The sequence below is a fragment of the Orbicella faveolata genome, unplaced genomic scaffold (assembly GCF_042242905.1).
Source record: "Orbicella faveolata isolate gen_17 unplaced genomic scaffold, um_ofav_v1 contig_47, whole genome shotgun sequence".
Lineage (NCBI taxonomy): Eukaryota > Metazoa > Cnidaria > Anthozoa > Scleractinia > Merulinidae > Orbicella > Orbicella faveolata.
In genome coordinates, this window is record NW_028301577.1 from 13492866 (window position 1) to 13512500 (window position 19635).

Below are 19635 nucleotides of genomic sequence, written 5' to 3' on the forward strand. Positions count from 1 at the left end.
GATTGGCTAAAACTGGTTTTAACCTTGATTTGGACGGCTGGTCCCGGTTGTCCAAAAGGTGGATAACGCTATCCACCGGATGAATCGCTATCCTATCCGGTGGATAGCGTGGTTATACTCTAATCACCCTGAAACGATTATAAAATATTTTGTACCTTATCTTAATAAACACGAACACAGCATCAGGGGCGGGCACCTCGTTTATTGATGCCCTCGGACTAATACCCCCATCCTGGTACAAGGGGGATGAAACCCCCTCCTTGGGTTTTCGTTCTATTAAGGCACAGAAAATAAATTTACATACATTTAATAGAAAGCCCTGAGCTTGCTCTATAAAGTGATGACATTTTTTTGGCTGTGACGTCGCATGACGTCATTTGACCCGCCATCTTTGGATTTTACTTTTTTCTTAAAAAGTCAAAAAATAATCTAGAATGCTTATGAAATGTACAATTCGGTGAAATTCGGGAAAATGATGAACAAAGCTGAAAAAAAATACAGAATTATGTCGAAAAAGTTGATTTTTGTCCAAACCTATACGAAGTTTGCGGTTGCCATGGCAACGTCAAAAGTGATGGACACAATTGACATACCCAAAATTTACGCGAACGATGAACAGCTACAGAAATTTTTCAGCCCCGTAGAGTAAATTGTCTTTTCAAGACTTCCAAAAAACCTTGAAACACATGGTTCAACAAAATTATCAATTAGTTCAACTGGGTCAAAGTCTCCCAATCATTTGATTAAATTGAATAAATTATATACTCATCTTATCCCATTCTCTTCAATGCAGCTTGGAGGGGCTGCAGCGGTTCCTTTGAAACGGCTTGGGCAGGAAGATGGATTTGCTCAGTGGCTCCTTCGGCCGCAGCTGAAACACTGTCTGCTAGTTGAGGCTGACGTCCACGAAAGGACTGCATGCGAAAAAAAACAAAAAGGCTGATTAGAAGAAAAATAATTGCCAGTGAACAGACCATGAGCAGATGGAGCTTCACTGGATGTAGAGCGGGTAGCTGTAGAGTTGGCCAGCTAGACACATTTTTCCGCTTTTTCTCCCGGATCTTAGCTAGCGCTCGTCTTTCGGCTGATCAGAGCTTTTTTTCTCTTCCTCAGAATCTTCGGTGAGTTCGTCCGATTCGTACCCTTGCACTGCTGCCCAAACAGCGGGATTCTTGTCCGCGGAACGAAATAACTTGGCTGCTGAAAGGTTTCCTTTTGAGATAGTCTTGATCGTCCCGTCTGTTGCATCCAGCAGAGAGTTGCTGAACTCGTATTATACTTTAGAGAACTCGAGGCCTTGGATACCGTTTTTAGCTTCTACAGTTGAGACTGAGAGGCAGCTTGTTTCTCGTCGAGATCGCGTTTGAATGCAGCGAACTTCTAATCAAACTTAACGTCCAAAAGATGAGGAAACAACTTCCAATTTAAGTCTTGGCGTTGGATAACGTCGAGCCAATGTTCGTGAAGCAGTCACTTATGAACGGGATCTCCCTCAGTGAAGGATTGCGCGATCGAAGCGGGAACGCTCGCTCGTTCAGTATCCGACGGCATGACAGCAAAAGCAAAGTTGAAAGAGATGCCTTCGAGTGGCTCTTGCATAACTTACAAATTCTTAAATAGCCTACTAGCCCCTTAGGGATTCACGCCTAAAATACTTCTACAGTTAACACAAACCATACATAGTGAACATACTCCAGTGTAATTAGCGAAACGTTACAAAATATATTTTGTTTTGCTAACACTTATCCACTGGATAGCGATTTATTCGACCCCACAAGCTTGTTAGCTTTGACGTCTTTTATCGTGTATAAATAAAGGTTGTATGTATGTATGTATGTTCCTTTTCTTATTTTATGGCGGACGTGCAGTATCCTGCGGGAAAAGGAGCTACGGCTCAAGCCGCTCTACCGGTTGCCCAAGGAATTCAGCCAGCTGAAGAACTAGTAGCTCATGGAGCTCAAGCGGCCGGTGGTCAAGTAGCTCAAGTAGTTCAACAAGTTGTCGGACAGGAGGCTTTACCGGCTGCCGAACACGTGGCTCAGAAAATTCAACCAGCCGCGGCACAAGTTCCTCAACAAGCTGTGGGACAAGCTCAACACGGAGAGCTTGAGGTAGAGTATGTTTACTTCTGTCGCTTATGTGTGTTTTTTATAAATTGCGAACAGGGACAAGGGCGGCAACCCTTTAATTGTCTTCCCTTTTTTACCTGTTTTCGGTTTTCCCGCTCATTCATTGTTCGTGTTTTTAGTCAGTTTGTTGGTTGTTGTTAAGCTTATATCGGCAATTCTAGTGTATTTCGGGTCTTGGCGGGTTTTCTATGGGTGACTATATGTTGTTAACGTGGGTGACGTGTATATTTTTTATCTCGTGGACACGGGGAATGTTTATTTGCGGCTCGGTTATTTTTTCTTTTTTGTTCGGAAATTGTTATTTAGGATCATGCAAGAGCTGGAGGGGGCAGAGGCGTACCGCTGGTATTTGTTTGACGTTTCCATAGAATTTCAAAGGTGATAATTTACCAAAGCAAAGAGCGATGAGGTGAGAGTTCACCATGGAAAAGAGCAGTGGGGTGAGAGTTCACCATGAAAAAAGAGCAATGGGGAGAAAGTTCACCATCAGAAAAAGAGTGATGGGGTGAGAGTTCACCATGAGGAAAAGAGCAGTGGGGTGACAGTTCACCTTGAAAAGAAAAGAGCAATGGGGTGACAGTTCACCTTGAAAAAGAGCAATGGGGTGAGAGTTCACCATGAGGAAAACAGCAGTGGGGTGACAGTTCACCTTGAAGAGAAAAGAGCAATGGGTGAGAGTTCACCATAGAAAAGAAAAAGAACAATGGGTGAGAGTTCACCATGAGAAAAAGAGCAATGGGGTGAGAGTTCACCATAGAAAAGAAAAAGAGCAATGGGGTGACAGTTCACCATAGAAAAGAAAAAGAGCAATGGGGTGACAGTTCACCATAGAAAAGAAAAAGAGCAATGGGTGAGAGTTCACCATGAGAAAAAAGAGCAATGGGGTGAGAGTTCACCGTGAAAAGAGATGTGACTTCACTATATAAAAGAAAAAGAGCAATGGGGTGAGAATTCACCGTGGTAACAAAAAGAGCAATGGGGTGAGAGTTCACCACGGAATGTCACGGTTTGCTTTATTTGGGGGCTGTTGAGTGGCATGTGAGGGTGATGTACATTAAGTCAATTTCCCCTTCTTATTATTCTAGACTCTAAAGAAGAACTTTGCTGACCTCCAAAAGTCACTTGATGAATTGACAAGGCTCTCAGTGGCTACTGTGATAAGGAAGATGTTGGATTATGCAGCACGGCCGCTCTCTGAGTTCAATAAGTTTGAGGCGATAGACATCCTAGAAACCCTCCAGAATACATCCCGGGATAATCAGGATGAGAAACGTGAATTTTACCGTTTGGTGTACCAGACAGCTAGACGGAAAGCGGACCTTCCAAAAGAGCACTTCCAGGCTCTGGTTCTACGCCTTCTAGGGGATAAAGATCACACTTAAGTGTATGAAGCTGTCGCAAAGGTGGAAAAAGCGATGGGCACAGGGAGCCCATGGTCTGGTTCGTCTCACCGTGGGCGTAGTAGTGATATTCCGTACAAGGGGCGTGGCACGAGAAGTAGTGCTCCGGTCCAATGCTATTTTTGTGGAAAGTTGGGCCACATTATGGCGAGGTGTTACGCGAGGAGGGATATGCAGCAAAGGCCCCCGGCGACCCGTGGTCGCGCTGGGGACAATAAGTAATAAAGAATCTGGAATTAAATAGAAGCAAGGCGTTTTTATTTTTGTTCCATAAATACGTATATATTCTCTTTCTTGATTGTAGCAAGTACAATAAAATGGATCTTGGAGGTGATTGTTGTTTGATTTAATGCGATGCGAAGCGTTGTGTTAAGTTAACAAAGTGTTACATGAGGGTGTTCGGGTGAGCCACTAAACATAGCAGAGGAGTGAAATGAATATATGCTTCTATACCTACTTAAATCCAATACTCCTCTTTCTCTCCCTTTTTGGATTTGCCCTTGGTGCGAATATCGCTTTCTTTTCACTTTCCCGTATTTAACTTTGTCTGCACTGTGGTCACAGAGATTTGAACGTTTTGAAAACGGGGTATCTCAAAATCCTCCCGGTCATATTGGGTCAAAGCTGTCCTCTCTCTCTCTGCTGACTTGTACGGGGTTTTTGTACATGTAAAAAAGATTCCTTTTACCTCTTTTCTTTTTTCCCCTCTCGGCGATATTCCTGGTCATGGGAAAAAGATGATAACTTTGACAACTTTATCGATAATGCTGATGTTTGCGCAGGTGCGATACAGTGGGTAGACATAAGGGGAAACCCTGTATCGGTCAGCAGTGAGTGGACAGGAAATGACCGGTTGGGGCAGAAAGCCAGTCTAGTTGAAAAGGGAGAGGTCATTGGGTACGTAGATGAGCTACTGTTCCGAGATCCTGATCATTTTGTGGCAGGGGAGCTCCACAAACATGCAGCTAATTGGGCAGAAATCGCAAAATTAGCTCCTTCTTTAAACCGGGAAGAGGTGTTGTCGTGGTTTGGGAATGAGGTGTCAATATTCCCATATTTCAGACATTTTAAAGGAAAGTTTAAGGGGGAGCGTTATGATTCCGATCAGCCACCCCACAGGTTGTTCAAGAATAACCTATCGTGCAAACAGTTTGAATAATTTGTCAGAACAACGCTATTAAGTAGCCTGAAATCCGGTGCAATTTCTCTAGTGGGTAAGGTTGGTCAAGTAAGTCCACCTCATATCGTTTTACCGTTAACAGTTGAGCCTACGAAGCCGAGACTTTGTCATGATGCGCGATATCTAAACCTGTGGATGCTGGAGAAGTCCTTTTTGTTGGACAGAGTGACCGACTTACCCCGGTATGTCTTCAAGGATTCTTATCAGACGGTCCTGGACGACAAGTCAGGATATGACCATCTCTTGCTATCTGAAGAAAGTCGCACGTATTTTGGTATCATTTACATTCCTTGTATAATCCTGTGGTATGCAAATACGAAGTTTGACATTTAAGGAGAATAAAGAGTGTTTTGATCGATTACAAGTCTCTCGTCCTTTCTCTACTTATGATCTCCCCATCGTTGCCAAGTTGTTTACACCTTCCGTTAGATGTCCAGTATGATCCTATGAGAATGACCAAGATTTTAGATTCTGCCAACGTTGTGGTTATAACCGACAAATCGTGACACCGAATAATATTGACAAGACTGACATCGATCTGGAGAGCATTGACCAGCGCTTACGTCAACTAATGGACTTTGATCGTGTTACCAGCTATGCTAAACATAAGGACTCGCTAAGAACGGAGTTTGAAACCTTTCTTGCTTCACTTCCTGGCCATATCGCATTAGCCACCGTGACTCCACGGGATATTTGCCGGATCCTTGTTTTTAAAGACAAGAATGGGAAAACTCAGATTCACCGCAATGGCTGTAAGTACATCGGCCAAGCGCGACGATATACTTGTGGATGTCCTATATGTCTATCTTATAAGACGGTGGACTCTTATATTGGTAAGCTACGAGCTATTCTCCATTCTATTGGACGAGACGGCGAGTGGGACAAGCGTCTAGGCCTAGGCAACCCAGCGTTTGACAAGTCGGTCGGTGAAGGATTTTTTTGAGGCTGGTAACCGCGGAACAATTACAGGCACAGGTAACTCCAAAACAGGCCACCCCTTTCTTCGTTGATAAGCTAACACAATTATGTTCACACCTAGACAGAAGATTGAGAGACTCAGACAGAGCGATTGACAGATTTGTGATAGCCCGCGATCAATCGTATATTAAACTAGTTTTCTTTAGCGGAGAGCGACCTGGGGGCTTGGGACAGATTAAGGTCCTTGAAATCCTACGTTTCCCCAACGACGACGGTTTCCTTTTCAATCACAATTGGGGAAAGACGTTAAGGGATGGGGAAGAGAATGTGTTTGGAGTGAGGAGAAATGCGCAAGCAGAAATCTGTCCTGTTCGAGGCATCGAGCGTTATATGGAGGTGACGCGTGATATAAGGGTGGATTTAACGTGCGGTTACCTATTTCGTCCAATCGCACCTGATTTGGGCATAAAAGACGCCCCTTTTACTTCCTCTGCAGCTGAATCACGCTTAAAGGGTTACCTTAAGGAGATGAATGCAGATAACGGCGAGACGCTCCATGGTTTCCGCTCCGGCTGTGCCATCACTCTAGCTCTTGCAGGTGCGGATCTGGCCGAGATCATGGATCGTGTTGGTTAGACTAGGCGTCACACAGCCCTATACTACATGCAATTAGCGAAAGTCTTAAATCCGGCTGGAGCCTCAGCTCGGTTGGCCTCGTACATCGGTACGGAACCGTCCTGTTCATGGTAAGATATTAACCAGCTGAAACGGTTTGTGTGTGCATTCCCTGCAGTCAACCGCGGGAAGAGATCTTACGAAAAAGAGCATCTATGAGGCTAGGCGAATAATCCCTTTACCAGACTTGGAGAGCTGGGTTTCGGTTTAGTTTTGGGGAGTTATGACTTGGTTTGGGGGCTGACTTCTTGGAGAATCTAACGATGGTCTCTTTTAATAAGTAGTCATTAGTACTGGGGAGGAGTCCATCGTTAGCCTGGTCGACGAGAACAAACTGGGTGACACTATAAGGAACGGAAGCCAAATTTATCCCCAATCTTATTGCGGTGCGACAATGGGCGCAGTGTGGAATAGTTTACTATTTGTAATACTGTGGTTATGCCATTTTAATCTGAGCTATCTAAAGTGAAGAGGCAGGAACACATTACATTACTGGTATTTATACACTAGCGGGTTCATAGGAAAAAATTCACGCCTTTCACCTAAAAAGGTTGAAAATGATTCGACATGATTTTTGAACTGGCGCGCAGAAGAAAATTTAGTATCGGTCTGATAGTTTCCCCTTGGAAATTTGATGTTCTTAAAACTAGCATATTTGTTTTAAGAAAGTGAAATTTCTGCGGGGCAACTTTCATCCGATAGTTCGTCAACAGGAGCACTCTATTATTTAGTCTGCAGTGGCTGGAGGTTGTCAAAATGGCGACGTTTTTCTCGATTTCCCGAAGTTTTGGAGCCAGGACGATTTAGAAACGTCAGTGGATAATCAGTTCGCGAGATACAGAAGAATTAAAAACTGACTTTCACAGCCACTGGACTTTAAAACTCCAAATTGTTAACAAACATTACGATGAGTACCCGTACACAGTTGGTGTGATTTTGCCAAGGAGGGAAATTTACGACTGGGGAGCGGATTTTAATGGCTGAAACTCCTTGAAGAAACACTGAACAAACAGAAAAAATGGATTGTCTTCTTCAGACGAATCTTTTATATCGAACGCTTATACGCATCTCCAGAAGCAAAAAATTTGGAGGCGGTGGGCACGCTGGTCATATCACAGAGTTATATGCACAGAACCTCAAAGATCACTGAAAAAGAGTACAAAACTTGTCAAGCAGCACTCATTTTAGAGACAGCAGCTTTTTTGGGAAAGATGGGAAAGATTCAAATAAAGGGTGTTCATCATGAAACGCCACTATTTTTAGCTGTCAAAGTACACTTGAAGAAATAATAATAAAAGAAACACTCTTATTTCTGTTTTCAGGCTCGATATCCGGCGGTCTCTTGAGCCCAGTCTACTAGCACAGGCTCCTTTCCTGGACAGAGAGTGGTAATCGAGCTAATTTTGAATTCAACAAACATCTGTCCAAAATATCCCAACAGGGAATATTGTTGGCTAAATTGGAACGAAATCACACACGATCACGAAAATGGTAGTTTTCTATTTTCTTTTATAAAACTGAAGGCAGAAGTTACACAACATAATCACCACATTTCCAAGCATTCTGAAGAATTTTGCACTGGATAATTACGCAGACCTCTGCCAGAAGTGTATAAAAAAAAGACAACTTGAAAGATTGTGTCAGCAGTGTCCTCAAGTCCAAAGATCTTTGACAAGAAGTGATTTCAAGCGTGCTTCTTTCCTATTAGCATTTAACGATATTTTGACCTCATTTAATCACAAGTCAATTCCCTGCTTGCCCTGCCTGCTGTCCTTGAAGCTGAGTCATTAGTTTTTCATCCTGCATGGACATAGAAGTCAGTTTCTTGCCAATCCTGTCGTGAATCTCCAAATATTTTGCAACACAGCGATCCAAGCAAACTGATTCTCCTTTGGTTAGATCACCTTCTTTGTACTTGGGTGATATACACTTCTTTTGACATGCAACTGTTAATCTGAAAACCAATAAGTAATAAGTACCAATTATTATATGGTTGTGTCTCACAAGGACTGGGAACTACCGAATTCACGAATTTGATTGGCTGAAATCGATATTGACCGCGGTCTAGATTTTCCCATCTAGACCGGCATCTAGACCGGTTTCATTTTGCATTGAAGAGGTACCAAACTAAAATACAAAAATGTTCACCATTTTCTTTTATTTTCTTCTCAATCATTTATGGAAGTGCCAAAAAGCCTGATGACAAAAAAAAAAAGTAAAGAGGACGAGCAAATTTCGGCAGGTTTAAGTTAAGCTCATCGCCGTTCGCAAGCAAAATGTCAGCAAACCAGTTATATTAAATGAATTAAAGCTTTCTTCTTTGCCATATAATAAACATCTTATTAACCGAGCTAAGTTGGTCTGTATGGGAGAATCTTGACCTCGGTCATGTGTACAGACCTCACTGCATTCAGTCCGTACTCACAACCTCAGTCAAGATTTTCCCATACAGACCTCCAGCTCGGTTAATAAGAGCTAAGTATAATTAATCAGCACGTGAGTAACAATATTATTATCATAATATAAACACAGGTGTTTTCCTGGAAAATACACCAGTCCAGTTGTAAAATTCATACGAAACTACATCCGAGACCCAAGTGGTATATTTTCCATATCTTCACTATTGAAGATATTGATGGCATCCCTTTCCACATTTTGATGGTTGTTTGTGCAAACAGTCAGATTGTCTGTGTAATGATAAGAAAATAACAGTGGCTTGACAATTTGAGATATGAATCTTATTTTCTCATGTTAAAACAATATGTTAACTTATAAAACTTGTTACAACTGTAAAATCAATCCTCCATTGACCAAAGGAAAATGGATGGTGGCTGTACATTTTATCATAATAACAAGCATGAACCCATAAGAAAAGCAGGGGTTTCATTAAAAGCCGGGCAAATTGATCAGCTGTAAGGACAGTTTACCCGCCTGGTTAGACCAGTTTTTCTTATCTAAAGAGGTTCAGTTCAAATAGTTTTGCCCGTCTGTGAAAACCAGTTACTGTCCTGCTAAAAATGTTCATAACACAACACCCCTGCATCAGGCACAAGTGCATTACTAGTGCATGACGAGACATGGCAAGTTTCTACAAGTCATGGAATATTAACAAAATATACATGTATGATGAATAAACTTGAGAACATGGTGAGATGATGGTATGATGATCACTGTGGGACATTCCATTATGACTCTGGATTTTTTTCAGATTATCCCTTGGAAATTCTTCCAATTCTCGGACCAGATAATTCCAATTATCTGGGAGTCGCAGACTGGTCTTCCATACGGGTCACAGGCGAAACACTCCATACTAATTCTGTCCACTTTTTGGTATATTCCAGGGAAAATTTGGGAAAAGTTGATTCAATTTTGTGGTGTAATCAGCAGAGCTTTACTTTAACATTTTCTATTTTAGGGTTCATAACTGGTAAAACTGGCAATCTCCTGGGTTTCGATACTTTTTTCAGATTGGCATCTCTCTAAAACCCTTCCACCACTTCTGAGCTACCAGGGATATTTTTTTTTCATTTACCAGTGTTAATGAGACTCTGGTAATGATTTCCCCAGCTAAAAGTTTAAAAAGCCCTTTCTTCAAAAAATAATGTTTTGAAATTATCAAACATTCTGGTTGATATTTAAGGTAGCTTACTACAGTTTTGATGAATTATAACAGCCCAACTTCTAACTCTTGAAAAATGTTCCAAGATGTTTTTCCTTTCTCTATTTACTGTTTGCTTAACAGGGTTCATAGTCTTTGAAGCTTTTAAAATTCCATGACTTTCCATGACCTTTCCAAGTTTTCCATGACCAAAGTTAAGCAGTTGTTCTCACAGCAATATCAAAACAATGTATTTTCCAACATTATAATGCATAAAATGTGTGCTTGTGCCTATTTCTACTGAAATCAAAGCCTGTTTCTGACTCATCTGTTATTTTTTTCAATTTTTAAAATATCCTTTTGCCAAGCACATTGCTTTTCCATGACTTTCCATGACCTTCGCTTTCCATGACTTTCCAGGCCTGGAAATTGAAATAACAAATTCCATGACTTCCAGGTTTTCCATGACCTGTACGAACTCTGCTTAAGTCTTTGACCATTCTATTTGAAACTTGAACAATTAAACATCAACAAATTGCCAAAATGAATGACCGAATACCTTAGGAGAGACTGGGAACTAACAGGTTAAATCACATTTTTCTCAAAATCTACCCATATGACCCCACCTCAAAATTTCAGGAATAAGAAATTGGCTCTGATTTAAAATCTATGCAAAGTAAAATAAATCTGTAGGACAGATTTTTTGCAAACTAAGAAAATGTGAAATCAAAAATAGCTCAAAAGCTGTGTTACAGATTTTTTAGAATTTTGGCTCTAAACGTGATTCACTCCAACAAATCAAGCCTGTAAATTTCATCATGAGTTGTACGGTAGGTTTTCGAACAATCCTTGACCAAAGACTGGCGTTTACAACCTTGGACAAGAATTGAATTGCGCATGCACTTTATTTAAGCCTGCGCTCAAAGCAAGAATAAATTAGAGCTCTTTTAGCAGTTGTTTATTGAATTTTTTTGTCATATTTTTTTGGTCCTAGGCTTAAACACATGTTTGAACAGAGTTGAAACTATTGCTATGTATACCGAAGTGATTTAATGCCTTTCAAGCACAGAAGTGGTTTTCATTTCTTCTTAGGGTTACTTGCACCATTTTCACATGCACGATTAATACTGACATCTGGCAGGCAATCATAGCGTGTGCTACTGAGTCTCAGAAAAAACTGTAGTAAGCTACCTTAAGGTGGCTCCCTATAGTTTTATGATCGCCAAAAAACAAAAAACAGTAGTGAGGGCCGGGTCACACTAGAATAGATTCAAATATTTCCAATTTTTTGCGAGGAAAAAAATTGGCAGAAATTTTACAAGTTCCAAATTTTGGCATTGGTCGCATCAGATCAACATGTTTGAACCAAAACATTACTGATTGAAATATTCATCACAAGATCTATATTTCTTAAATAAGTATTTCATTAGATTTCATGCAATGCAAGAGTTTAACTCTGCAGATTTTTCTCCACACTGCATGTTCTTGACTCTCCACTTTCCAGCAACTAGTGATTTTCAGCACATAATTTGACAAGCAGTTTTTGCTCGGCTCACGTTTGTGTTGTTGCTTGTGCCACTTGCAATCAAAGAAGATTGTCTCGCTGAAGCCATCCATTCAAATTGCTGCTGTACCCAGATCCAGGGTATGGGCCATAAGAATATGAATAAAAATGCCCCTCATATTTCTTGTTTCCATTGAAATAACTGTGAAAAACATCAGATGGACCGGGTAAAAAATGATTTTGTCCCACCATCCAATGCGCCAAACTGGACTAGCCAACCAAAGTTATTTTCTCGCCGTAATTTTATCCAGACATGTTTTAAAAAATATGACAGTTTAATGGTTAAAATGACAAAACTGTTTGCTTTGCCAACATTTGGAAGCCTCCAAGGCAGAACTTCGGCCTCTTTGAAGACTGGTGAAATTTTGGCAATCCGCAAAAAATTGGCAAGTTTTTGAAACTGGGGGCGCACTTGTTTTACGCCACTTTTTGACAGATTCGGTACCTATACGAACAAAACTGGCTCTAGTGCGACCCGGGCCTAAGCCACCTTAAGCTAAATTTGATCCGCGGCGATATCCTCGCTCCTTCATGTCAAAACTCGTTGAAGAGTGAGGTATGAAACAATATAAAGGCGCTACTGTTATCATATAAGATGAAAAGAAATTGCACGGTATTTTGAAACTTGGCCATAACATTTTCTTCTCATCCATTGTCAATCAAGCAGCCTCAATCAAGATGACTGTAGCGTTATGGTCGTTATGGACCCAGCAGAGAGCAATGTCTTTACACTCACCGGTTGTACAAGTCTGTCATCATTTCAATTTCGAGTTCTGCAACCATCTGTGCTTTTGCCGGATCCATGGTCTGCTAACTAACAAAGATCTCTGACTAAAATGTTGTTTGTACTCTGACACTCTCTTACACGTGATCACCAAAGAGCTGGAGATTCTTCCGCCATTTTGGAACTGGTTCTCATGGGTAAAACCGCAGACTATTAGCCTGCCGTTCCTCGGCCCAGATCACTGGGTAGATGGTGTCGCTCCTTTGGTCTTTCTCGCGACTTTCACTGTTTTCATTGCACTGTTAGCTTGCAGAGAAACTTTAACTTGCTAATTAATCACGAAAGTAGCTCCCTCCCCGAAAATAGCGAGACCAAGGTTCAATAGAATATTTATTTTTCAATCAATATATAGTCAAGAGAAAGTTGCGTACGGTAGGCTTGAGATGTAGTCACTCTACAATAAGCGAGGGTACCGTTTATGCCACGAAGCCAGTGAAATGTCCATTCGTGCTTCATCAGAGCCTGTTGAGCCGTGTTTAAGAATCAAAACAGTCGAATTTTCTTCAAGCAAAAGAAACGTAATGGGACAGGAATTTTTCTTTTTCTTTAAATCAACATTGAAAACTCTGTATCATTCTTGAGTTATTTTTACAAAAAAATACCTCTTAGTCGGCGCGTCGAGTATGTTACGGGTCAATGGGTGAGTGAGTGAGTGAGTGAGTGAGTGAGTGAGTGAGTGAGAGATTTATGTATGTCACACCAATCAGATTGGATCTACTATAAACAACCAATCAAATTTCTTGTTGTAAAGGTAAATGGTATGTGAGAAGATCTGATCCCGATAAAGTTCAGAACGGCCGTATTCATTCTTCTATAAAAGAGGAGGAAGTATTCATATATTGGGTTTACTTCGACATTTTCTGTGGGTTAGGCTGAGGATTTTAGTTAAATGAACGAGATGAACCTTGAGGTTTGAAACAGTTCGTGAGTTCGTAGTATGCAAATGCAACGAGATATTTTTATTTTTAGTTAAAGGTAACTTGATACTGTTGTTTTTCACAAGGAGTAAATTCGATTAGAGGTCACGAATCGTCGCTTCTAGTTCTTAGGACATGTTTTAGAGGGGACGAGACTTAAGATTTGAAACAGTTCTAACGTTTACAATAGTAAGTGCGGGTAACGATTGTTTTGTTCTTGTTGTATGCAAATATAACAAGATGTTTTTGTTTTTTAGTTACAAAGTGTAATGTGACACTCTTGTTTTTCACAAGGGAGTAAATTCAGTTAGAGCGGACGAATCGTCACCACTCTTTCCCACGAGATGTTTGCTATCTTTAGTAACAAATGGTAACTTAACACTTTTGTTTTTTTATATGGGAGTAAATTCAATTAGAGCTGACAAGTTATCGGCTATTGTTTCCAGGATATTAAACAAAAAAGCTTTCATTTCTGGACGGTTTTTACGTCTCTGCAGTAGCAGTTTAATAGTTTTATTTGATGTCATTCGTTTCAGTCCGATATTTTTTAAGGTAAAAAGTATGAAAACTGTTCAAATGTTCTTTGAAGACTGCGCGGCACCAAGTTAAAGTGCAATTTAATTAAATCAGACTTTCAACGTGTCAGAGGTTTTTTTCTCTTTCTTTCTATTTTCGGTGAAGTTGTGTTGTGTTGTGTTGTGTTGTGTTGTGTTGTGTGAAAAGGTAAACTTACGTCTCGTATAAAATGCGAAAAAGTCCCTAAATTAACTTGAGTATTTTTGAGCAAAAATTCCTCTTGGGGGTTGGAAGGGGTATGTGATCGGTGAGTGAGGGAGTTATGCATGTACGCGTGTCACACCGGGTTGTATCCAAGAACGAATCAAATTGCCTGCTAGAAAATAAGATGGTATCTACATTAATCTGGAGACATGTCAGATTACTGTAGTTTGTTCAGTCAAACATTTTATGGCTTACTATTTAACTATCTTACCATGACCGATGTAACATCGCAACCAAAGAAAAAATGTCAAATTAACCAAATCATTACTGTACCATGAATGCTCCTATCTCCGACACTTCACACAAAAAAATAACTCTTGCGCGCCTTGCGTGCCTATGTTCAACAGGCGGTGAGCGTCCTAAAGGAACGTTTCTTCAAATTAAAATTGAAAACGCGACTAGCGCACTGGATATCGTATACATGAGATATATTGATACAGCAAAATAACGCAGCTGTGCTTCATTTTTTTTTTTAACAACTTTTTTTTATTTGTTCACATACAGAATAACATACAAAATAACCGTAGAGGAAAAAAGCTACATAATTACTTACATTAAAATACCTAAAACAGGTTTAACAACAAACGATAAAACTAGTGGTAACAATACATAAATAAAAAGAAAGAGAAAAAATTATTAGTAATTGTTGTTAATAAAATTACTATATCAAGTACGTAGTTATTGGATAATAATATTTAAAAAAAAACTAAAAACCGGGCAGAGGAGCAGCTGTGCTTCATGAAGTAGAAACAGTTTACGTCTTCTGTGACTTCTGACTAGCTTTCCTGCCGACCACTGACAACACAGTATATACAGAAGAGCTCACCCATGTGGCATCAACATAAATTTAAACTGAAACAAAGAGTTTCATCTCATGTTTTGGAACTCTTTTTAGGAATTTCCCTTTTTAATTTGATAAAAGAGCTGAGTTACACCAGCTTTACGCAACTATTTTGCTCTCCGAAAGTAACGACCCCCTTAAAGTAGCGAGCCCCAAAGTCTGCTAATTCTGAAAGTAACGAGGGTCGTTACTTTCGGATTTTACGGTAAATAACTTTGACACTTATTTATTACCTACTTATTTATTCTTTTCAACTTGTTGCTCTTACAACTGATCCATTCTCAAAATGCTAAGTTGAGGTAATTAGTATCCAATCAACAGAATCACTTCAAGAACGAATACATGTTCTTAGCATTATTCTATCACCGCTAAATACCGCTCTCTGTGCAGCTTATTCTACAGAATTAAAGTTTAACCATTTGCACCTGAAACGAATTGTGTTTCAGTCCGATTTTTCTGAATGTCTCTTTATTGTCACAGTTCATTAGTCATACAGATCAGGCAAAATTCACATAGCCTCTTAACCATTCGAGTTATCTTCGAGTTATAAGTCATTAGACATTGCCTTCTTCACTGAAGGCTTCGGAACCAAGTTCTGCAAAAGCTTTTTGAATCTGGGATCGTTTGTAGAATCTTCAACTTTAGACTTCCTTATCAAACAAGGCGATAACAAAGCAGGCAATGTAGTTGTCTCTGACATGTGGTAAACGTCGCTAGGTAGTGAAGCTGATACAACTCTTGGTAGACGCACATCTTCCAGTGAGTTGTGAGGGCTTTGTTCTGGAGAGGAGTCTAAAGAATCACTTATGCTAATGAAACGTTTCTTGTCATGTCTAGTCGCTCTTAGATTTTGTCTTAATCCTCCTCCTTCAATTCGAGGCAAGTTTAATATTTCAGGATTAGATTCAACTCTCCGCAGTAAATGTTTTCTCATGTCTCTGATAGCATGTTCCTTCTCCCATCGCAGCCGACTTTCTTCTTTCTTCTGCCAGAGTTTCAGGTGATTAATTTCACACTCCAGTTTGGAGTCTTCGAAAACGTTGTCTTTTAAAATCACCTTTCCAGTTCTACTATCTTTGACTTTCAGAGCCGTGTGTACACCATGAGCTCTAGATAGTTCCTTTGTCCTGTTTTCCATCGGTCTGTTTTTGTTTATTAGCACTCAGTTGCTGAGCCAAGCTGTTGTCTATTAACACTGATGAAGTGGGGCTATCTACAGTTTCTCAGCATGCAGTACTATTTCACCAGCAACAGGTAGTCCATTCACTCGTCGTAATACCAACAGGCTTCGCAATAAACAATTGAATTTCTCGAAGATTCTTTGAACCGTGCAGTGAAGCGAAGTGTGTTAAGCAAATGCTTGTTGTGGTGTAGACCATGCAATTCTTTTTCAAAAATTCTATAACATCGTTAACTACCTCTTTCTAATGACTCTATTGTATGTATTGCCACGCCTGAGTATTGATTGCCTGAGTAATAAGCATTTGCATGTTTTATGCTCTCTTTGGATCAAGTTTCTTTGTAGCTTTGACGTCAAATTGCACAATATTTTATTTATCTAATTTGTAAACTTTAATTAGCCAACTGCTACTTTAACAGAACCCACGAGTCCTTACCTATGATAACTATACTAATAAACAAGAACATTAAAAATAGAACACATATATACTTCACAACACAAAAGAGGCTAAATTCAACTGTAAGAGAACGCTTAGCTTTGATGCGTGCACCGTTGTATTGGAAGCTGCATCCTTATAATTAATTGTTTCGGAAAAAGATAGGGTGTGCGGTACTTTTACATCTGTTTCGCAACCTTGTGCCCAGAGTGTTCGTTTCCCTTGACTATCAGTTTGGAAGCGAGCGATTTTGTCACGCTTGTGTAGTATAAGAAACAAAGGTTGTCCTTCAAAATCATAAATCCTTACGCGACAATGCCGAAAGGCATGATGGGTAGCGATCAGCTCTCTGTTGTTTCTTCAAAGTCACGATGTTTCAACGTGATAACAAAGATGACATCAATACGTATATTCATGGCTTCTCTCTCATTCGGGCTGAAACACCGAAAACTGCCAAAACTATCACCACCCACATCAGAAAAAGAACTTCAGGGAAAGCTTGATCAAATACAGAATGACACAGCGTGCTGAGTGGTTAGGGCGCCGGACTTGAAATCCGAAGGTCGCGAGTTCAAGTCCTGCTCTGACCACAAAACTAAAGTTGTTTCTCGGCAGACCCGAATATTGGATGTGAAGAACAAAGCGACTTTAACTCTCGAAAAAATCAACCTCCGGTTCTAAATGATCCAGAGAGGAGCGAACATGAGCTTCACTTTCTATGTTGCACTAGCCGCGCTTCTGAAAGAGAACTTTTGTCGAAACAACTGTACAAACATTAATTTGGTGTGCATGTATGAAAGATAAGGAGGCTCCAACCCCGTCCGGTAAGAGATTGAAGATCGAGAACTACCAGTCATTGAGGCAATTGAACTGCAGAGAAAGATGTAAAGATATGAATGACCATCGCAGTTACACACAATTTAAGCAGTTGTGGAAATAACGCCTGAAAAAGTTCAGGCTTGAACGGGATTCGAACCCATGACCTCTGCAATACCGGTGCAGTGCTCTTTCAATTGAGCTATCAAGCCAACTGGGACCAAGTCACGTGGTGAGTTCGTAATTTTCCCCTAGATGGGTATATTATTATTAGTAGCGGGGCCTTGCATACGGCTGTTGTCACTGAAATTTGAATTGATCAATCAGGATTCAACGGGCGGGAAAAACCGTACTGTTCTGACTTCAATGCAAGTTAACAGGAATAGCATTGAAATCGGGCAACTTTTCTCACTGGAGATGGAATTAGATGTAATGTAATATAATTTAGAAAACAGTCCTAAGAAAATACGCGCGCTGATTGGTTAAAAGTCGTGTTTCTATAACTCGATGGAAACACAGAAGTAGCACGAGCTGTTGACGTAATGATGGCTCGAGAAAAGAGAAGTTACATTTTGATAATCAAAGTTAACAAGTTGTTTTCCTTTTTTTCGTCGCGGTGTTTCCTAAAAGAAATAGAAAATATGTTCTCCGTGTTTCTATCGCGTTATAGAAACACTCGTGAAAGTTTGGGAGAACTCGAAAAAGCTGTGGAAACACTCGCATGTGGCTCGTGTTCTCACAGCATTTCTCGTTCTCCCAAACTTCCACTCGATAGAAACACGGAACATCTTTTCTGTTTCTTAAGTAGTTGTCTGTAATTTGTTTACCCAGGGAGCACCAAGGAGTTCACAAAAACTCGTGCAGAAATGTCCGTGCACTCCAGGATCCAATCGGAATTTGGAAATGTTGGTTTTTGAGGAGAGGGGAAAATCGGAGTACCCGAAGAAAAACCTCTCGGAGCAGAGTAGAGAGCCAACAACAAATTCAACCCACATATGACGCCGGGTCCGGGAATCGAACCCGGGACACATTGGTGGGAGGCGAGCGCTCTCCCCACAGCGCCATCCCTGCTCCCCTCATTTATTATTCACAAAAATGTATTTACATTTCCAAAAACCATATCAGATTGCAAAAAGTGAAAAATATGAAACATTTTGTGTCTCCAAGCCTCTAATTTGGCTCCAAAACTGAATGGGTTACCGGCAATTCGCTCGTTGTTCGTCGAATGTCGCCAGGTAAGATAGTTCTGTTATTCTGAACAAAATATGCTTTTCCTTGTCAAAATAAACCTGGAATTCTCAAGTTAACGATTAGAAGACGCCGAAGCAACTTAAACATTGTCTTTATTTTTGTTAGCTGCAAGTAAAAATACTATTATCGTGTCGTTTTGGTAGGACAGCCCAGTTTTCACTGCCGCTCGTACTGCGGGCGCAGCCGCCGTATGCAAGGGGAGTTCCGGCGGCCCGAAGACCCGCCGAGCGGAGCACCATAACTATAGGAACTGGATCACATGCATGTATAGAAATAGAAACCCATGCCGGCATTGCTTTGAGCATATTAACGAGGCAAAAAAATTGAGCAATAAGGAGATAAATGGTTTTGACCTGGGGGGGAGACTCCCGTATGGATGGGGGTGCTCGTCGTTCCTTTTAGCAGGTTGCAAGAGAAAATCATCGTCTCTTGCCGGTTGAAAAAGCGGTTTTGGTACTTATTAGGATGTTCAGCCTCGTAAGGTCCACAGTGGGAGCTTTTGCAAAACATTCAAGGAAGACATATCCTGTATTTCATTGGCTAATGATAGGTTAATAGACGTCACTCAACTTGCGTTGACCTGGGCTGGGTGGTCAAACGGTGAAAACTTGCGTGGACTTGCGTGCAGATTTGATCTCGACCAGTGAGCGCAAGTCATCGCAATTCATCGCAAGTGCACGCGGGACCTGGCCAAACGGAGTTGCAAGTAGACCCAAGTTTTCAACTTGCGAGTCCTTTTGGCCAGGGCTTTAGAATTGGTACCTCTTTGATAGGAAAAAAATTTAAGCTACGCCGCAAAACAGGATCTTTTAGCTCTTAGGGGTTCTTTTTAAAATTTCCGAAGAGCACCCCCGCCGTTTTTATATGGGTTTCCCCTCAAGAATTGTGGATAATTTCACTTGCCCTAGTTTGCGGTGTTTTACGCTTTCAGTTTTTTGGGTACCCAAGACGCTAGGGGTTTGGGTGCGGGGCTACCCAAAACTCGCGGATACCCAAATCACTATGACACACGGGAATAATTATGGAAAGCCATACTTGTGGTTGTTTATCATTATTTGGTGTGGTTTCTTCATTATGTGTTGTAGTTACTTCATTACGTTGTGTGGTTTCTTCATTATCTGTTGTAGTTACTCCATTATGTTTTGTGGTTTCTTCATTATGTCTTG

At 40.6% G+C, this 19635-nt stretch overlaps 2 protein-coding genes and 2 pseudogenes across 2 annotated transcripts; 2 read left to right on the forward strand and 2 right to left on the reverse strand.

The window, feature by feature from the left end:
- Window positions 1–84: 84 nt before the first annotated feature.
- On the forward strand, window positions 85–3863 carry LOC149097239 (uncharacterized; annotated as a pseudogene).
- Window positions 3864–4196: 333 nt separating this feature from the next.
- LOC110069159 (uncharacterized) lies at window positions 4197–5235 on the forward strand (annotated as a pseudogene).
- Window positions 5236–7782: 2547 nt separating this feature from the next.
- Window positions 7783–12394, reverse strand: LOC110054244 (mitochondrial import inner membrane translocase subunit Tim10-like). Its single transcript, XM_020760605.2, has 2 exons — window positions 12201–12394; window positions 7783–8256 (listed from the first exon to the last, which is right to left on the reverse strand). Exons 1-2 carry the CDS (start codon window positions 12266–12268, stop codon window positions 8046–8048), a joined length of 279 nt encoding a protein of 92 aa, XP_020616264.1. The 5' UTR covers window positions 12269–12394; the 3' UTR covers window positions 7783–8045.
- A 2843-nt stretch (window positions 12395–15237) lies between these two features.
- On the reverse strand, window positions 15238–16726 carry LOC110054402 (uncharacterized). The gene has a single exon (XM_020760790.2). It carries the CDS (start codon window positions 15922–15924, stop codon window positions 15331–15333), a length of 594 nt encoding a protein of 197 aa, XP_020616449.2. The 5' UTR covers window positions 15925–16726; the 3' UTR covers window positions 15238–15330.
- Between the last annotated feature and the right edge of the window lie 2909 nt (window positions 16727–19635).